This window comes from Mercurialis annua, linkage group LG3 (assembly GCF_937616625.2).
Source record: "Mercurialis annua linkage group LG3, ddMerAnnu1.2, whole genome shotgun sequence".
In the NCBI taxonomy this organism is placed as follows: Eukaryota; Viridiplantae; Streptophyta; class Magnoliopsida; order Malpighiales; family Euphorbiaceae; genus Mercurialis; species Mercurialis annua.
The window spans coordinates 11,648,438-11,654,233 of NC_065572.1; the positions used below are offsets into that span (position 1 = coordinate 11,648,438).

The following is a 5,796-nucleotide window of genomic DNA, read 5'->3' on the forward strand; positions in this document are numbered from 1 at the left end:
GAAGCGATAACACGAGGAAGCATCCCAAAACCTTTAAACCGAAATCGCCCACAGAACAGTGGCAGAGGCATGAGCCACAACGGAGGCCTGCCACTAATGTATTCAAGAGGATATTTCGGCCAACGGAGGAGACCCCTCGTATGACGAAAACCCAGAAGAGGCGAATGCAAAGGCTGCGACAAGAGTCGCGGGCGAATCACGGGGCAGATTCGGCTCCCAGAGGGCAGCACGGAAGTAGGCCAATAACCGAGAGACTGGGGGCAAGGAACCAGGCCGACGCAGACGCCAAATCACCCGATAGGCGAAATGCCAAGGTAAGGAAGGTATGGATGCCAAAGAGCGAAAAACAAACGGCCGATGTGTCTGCTGCGACAGTAGTTCACAAGGACGACAAAGATTCCAGCGGCCGATCGTCCTACAAGGACGTACTGGTATCGCACCACGATGGCCAGCTTAAAGCAAGATTGCCCAAAGACCGCGAGGTAATCGTTTCGCACAAGAAAGGCATGATGAAAGCCTGGGTCCCGGTGGTAAGGGACGAATACGGAGTGAAAGTGGTCACGCTTCCCAACTCATACAGAAGTAAACCTGGGCAGAAGGCAACGTTGGAAGGCGATGTAATCGTACCAGAAGGAGATAGCGCCGATGATACCGCGGTAGTATCCCTCAGTAAACCTCCAACAAGGATGACCAGGCATATTCGGCCGCTATACATCAAGGCCGATCTAAACGGGGTGTCGATTAACAGAGTCCTCATCGACAACGGGGCTGGCGTCAACATACTACCGGCGAAAATGCTCAAAAAATTGGGCATAACACGGGATCAGCTTGACCCAACCGACGTTTACATGACTGACTTCGCAGGGGGCGAGACGCCGGCCGAGGGGTACATTACCCTCAGAATTAAGGTAGGGCGAGTAGAAACCGAAGAAGGGTTTTTCGTGGTCAACGCCCGGAGCAACTACAACATTTTGCTCGGCCGCGATTGGATACACTCCAACATGTGTATACCCTCAACTATGCATCAGATGCTCTTCATATGGCGAGATGACGGCGAGGCCGAAGTTGTGCAGGGTGACCCCAACCCCTTCGGCGAGGACCATAACGTACTCGAAGCACGTTTATACGATGAAGAGGTGCGTAACATACAATCCCTTAGTTCGAAAGGAGAAACGAGCGTTCCTCGCTTGCTTGTTAACTCGGATCGGCCGGTATCAGTGACCCTTGGGGGCAAAGGCCGATCCACCATCCTCAAAGATTCAAAATGATAGCGCGGCATAAAGAATTGAGGGAGAAAATTAGACAGTTAACCTCGCTGTACGATATTGATTCGGCCGAATGCATCTATGAGGACCAGGAGCAAGACCCAACAGGATCGCTGCAGATTGGGGACATACGATTGGCAACCGGGAAGTTAGAAGATGACCCCGCCCAAGTACAGGACGATCTCCTCGAAATCAATCTGGGGACAGATGAATCGCCTAAACCCATATACATCAACGCAGGACTGGACGAAGGATTCAGAGAGCAACTGATCGCCCTACTCATTGAGTTCCGCGACTGTTTTGCCTGGTCGTACGCGGAAATGCCGGGCCTTGATCCTGATATCGCCGAACATAAGCTTCCATTAAAGAGTGGATTTCGGCCATTTCGGCAACCTCCCCGGCGAATGTCCAGGGAAGTGGATACTCTCATACAAGATGAGATTAAGCGGCTGGAAGATGCCAAGTTTATTCGGGAAGCCCAATACACCGAATGGCTCTCTAACATCGTACCAGTAATAAAGAAAAACGGGAAGCTACGAGTATGCGTTGATTTTCGGAACCTAAACCTGGCCACGCCCAAGGACGAATACCCAATGCCCGTGGCCGATATGCTGATTGACAGTGCAGCTGGACACACGATACTCAGTTTCCTCGATGCTCACTCTGGGTACAACCAAGTTCCGATCAGCAAGGAGGACATCTCCAAAACGGCTTTTAGATGCCCCGGGCCGATCGGAGCGTACGAATGGGTCGTGATGCCTTTTGGCTTGAAAAACGCAGGGGCAACATATCAGAGGGCGATGAACAAGATGTTCAGAGGCCTTGAATGCCTTGAGGTCTACATCGACGACGTCGTAATCAAATCAGACACCGGCAAAGTTCATTTGGCCGATCTCCGGAAAGGTTTCGAGCGTATACGACGTAATAGGTTAAAAATGAATCCTCTGAAATGCGCGTTCGGCGTTTCGGCCGAAAATTTCTTGGGTTTCTTGGTTCACCAGCGGGGAGTAGAAATAGATAAGAACAAAGCCAAGGCGATTATCAATGCTGAACCACCCAAAACCAAGAAGCAGCTCCAGAGGCTCATCGGTCAAATCAATTTTTTAAGAAGATTCATAGCAAACACAGCAGGCCGACTTCGCAGCTGGAGTGTTTTGCTAAGGGGAAGAGAGACCGACGAGTGGATATGGACGGACGAGCAACAGAGGGTGTTTGACGATTTGAAAGGTTACTTGGCGAAACCTCCGGTCATGACCCCTCCAAAGCCGAATAAGCCGTTGTTGCTATACCTATCGGCTGCGCACGAATCCCTAGGATGTATGCTCGCCCAAGAGGATGATGGGGTCGAAAGAGCAGTCTACTACTTAAGCCGAGGATTGACGGACACAGAGATTCGTTATACCGACATAGAGAAAATGTGTCTATGCCTGTACTTCACGTGCTGCAAGCTGCGATACTATATGTTGCCGGTCGTTGTGTATGTATTATCCCAGACCGATATCATTAAGTATATCTTATCGAAGCCATACCTGAGGAATCGGATTGGAAAATGGGCGATTGCAATGTCCGAGTTTACATTGGTATACGTTCCTCAAAGAGCAGTAAAAGGACAAGTATTGGCAGACTTCTTGGCCGATCACCCTGGTATTACCCTCAAGGAAGAGACACCTGGTCGAGTAGACATCACGTCTTTCGACATCGCCGTGTGGAAGATGTGGTTCGACGGATCCAGGACAAGCCAGGGGGCAGGCGCGGGAGTACACATCGTCACACCCTTGGGGGCATCCTACCAGCTATCATTCAGACTCCAGTTCGAATGTACCAACAATCAAGCGGAATATGAGGCCCTCATATTCGGTTTTGAGATTTTAGCCGAGCTAGGGGCGAGGGCGATCAGTGTAAAAGGAGATTCTTTGCTAGTCATTAAACAAGTGACAGGAGAATTTAAATGCGAGTCCGAGCTATTGGTGAGGTATTGCAACAAGGCGAAACACCTGATCGAAGGCTTCCAAGACACGAGAATAGAATACACGGAGAGGGCCGATAACGGCGTTGCAAACGACCTAGCTCAGCACGGAAGCGGTTACAAGGTAAACCGAGAATTCGACGCCATAGAGAGGGAAACACCAAATCTCCACACCGGGGGCATCACGATCGACGAAAGACAGTTCTCGGTTTACCAACTGGACGTCACCCAAGATTGGAGGGACGAGCTCCTGAAGTGGTTCGAAAAACCAGACGCCACGAATAGGAGGTTGAGGACTTTAGCCCTTAATTACGTGGTCTTAGCCGGCGAACTATATAAGAAGGGCTTTGAAGGGCTGCTCTTCAGATGCATCGGTCCGAAAGAGGCGATGCTTGCTATGGCCGAGGTACACGAAGGGATAGCAGGCGCCCACCAGGCGGGTCCCAGAATGAGGTGGCTCATCCATAAATACGGCTTTTATTGGCCGAAAATGGAACAAGACTGCATAAGATATGCCAAAGGTTGCGAAGCCTGTCAGAAATTCGGCCCAATACAACACGTCCCGGCCGAAGACCTGCACTCCATCATCAAGCCTTGGCCATTCAGAGGATGGGCGGTCGACCTGATAGGGAAAGTATACCCCGGCTCGTCTGATGGTCATGCTTTTGTGATTATCGCCACTTGCTACTTCACCAAGTGGGTCGAAGCTAAACCTTTGAAGTCGCCGACACAAGAAGCGGTGATCAAGTTCTTCAAAGAATACATCGTCCACCGACACGGCTTGCCCGAGTCCATAACCACAGATCAAGGGACGATGTTCACGGGAAGTGATATAAGTTGGTGGGCCTCCCAAATGAAGATAAAGATGTTACACTCAACACCGTACTACGCCCAGGCCAACGGACAGGCCGAAGCCACGAACAAAGCCATCAAGCTCATAGTTCAAAAGATGATTGAAGAAAACCCAAGGCAATGGCATGTGTTTTTATCAGAAGCTGTTTGGGCGAATAGAACCAGTCAGAAGTCGGCTACTGGGACCTCGCCTTTTAGACTGGTCTATGGTTACGATGCGATGTTGCCAATGGAGCTAACCGTCACGTCTACCCGCCGCAGATACCAATGCGAATTGTCCAAAGAAGATTACTTCGACAAGATGGTGATAGATTCTCTGGACCTTGACGAAGAACGTTTAACGGCGTTAGACCACTTAGAAGCCCAGAAAAGAAGGGTCGAGAGAGCTTACAACAAGCGGGTAAAACGGAAAGCTTTTACCGTAGGCGATATAGTATGGAAAGCAATCTTGCCTATCGGCCACAAAGACACTCGGCTTGGCAAATGGAGCCCGAACTGGGAAGGTCCCTTTATCGTGGTCAACAAGTTAACAGGCGGTGCTTACTTGTTGGCAGATGTTGATGGGGAAGAACACGATAGGGCGATCAACGGTCAGTTCCTGAAAAAGTACGTTCCAAGCTGTTGGGAGGGCGTAGACTGTCGGTTATTCGGAGCCGACGAAGAGTAATGCTGTTGGTGCTTTCCCGCCGAGTATCCTGAAATGTTACGGAATACACGGCGATTATAAGATAACGCCGATCATTCGGTATCACTGCTCGCGTTTTCGGCGTTTCACATTCGTTGAGTTTTTTCAACGGGTTCTCCGTTTTTCTCAACATATTGTAATTATTTTTTTTATAAATGAGCATTATTTCGTATCGGACCAATTACGGACCGATAATATAAAAATAATCAGACCTGAAAGTAATGCAAGGTGTAAATAACGAAAAATTTCGGCTCTCTGGCCGAATAAACATTGACGGAAAAATATACCCACAAATAAGATACGGCCCCAGGCCGATCAAAACATAGTGAGAGTCAAAGTATTACAAAATTAGACAAATACTGACATTGTTCTGAACTAAAAATGGCTAAAAATATCGCCAAGCTCACTACGGACAGTGTTAAAAGACTTCCGGGCTTCATCCACCTTCGGCTTCATCTTGGTGAGGCTGTGTTTCAGCTCATTCCGGCTCTTCTTCACGCCGACCCCCTCAAGAAGGCTTTTGTCCATGGCAGTTTCAAGTTCGCCGATGCCTTTCTCTTCAGTCTCCAGCTCGAGCTTCAGGGCTGAGATTTTGTCATTTAACTCCTTGGCATGGTCCCTGCGAGCAGCCAGGGTCGAAACAGATGCTTTCACAGAAGCCTTGAGCGTTTCCAGCTTCTCCCTTGCTTCGGCCTCCCGAAGGGTCAGTTGGTCATGATCCGTTTGGATCTGCGTCGCCTCATCATAAATCTTTTGAAATGCGGGTAGCGACGCAGACAGTTGGACCATGGCACTACGAGCTTTCTCGTTCAAAATCTCTGGAGGGGCATCGGCCAGGGCAGTCGCCGCTCTCTTAAGACGACCAAAGTCTTCAACAGATTTGAAGATCGCCACACCTTGGGACTTCAAAGAGCCGACGACGTCTAGATGATCGCCCCATACCTCAGAAGGACCGCTGGTCACTTCGGCCTGTTGCTCGACCTCTGGTACGGGCATCTCTTCTTCCTCACTGTCAGAGTTAAGGAAGG

General features: G+C 49.8%; 1 protein-coding gene across 1 annotated transcript; it reads left to right on the forward strand.

Moving 5' to 3' along the window:
- Positions 1 to 1,264: 1,264 nt before the first annotated feature.
- On the forward strand, positions 1,265 to 4,750 carry LOC130015242 (uncharacterized). Its single transcript, XM_056105007.1, has 2 exons — positions 1,265 to 2,193; positions 2,410 to 4,750. Exons 1-2 carry the CDS (start codon positions 1,265 to 1,267, stop codon positions 4,748 to 4,750), a joined length of 3,270 nt encoding a protein of 1,089 aa, XP_055960982.1.
- Positions 4,751 to 5,796: the final 1,046 nt, after the last annotated feature.

Coding starts and splice junctions, on each gene's coding strand:
- LOC130015242 (XM_056105007.1), top strand. CDS start 1,265: ATGATAGCGCGGCATAAAGAATTGAGGGAGAAAATTAGACAGTTAACC. Junction 2,194..2,409: donor GAGCGTATACGACGTAATAG/GTTAAAAATGAA, acceptor CCGACTTCGCAG/CTGGAGTGTTTTGCTAAGGG.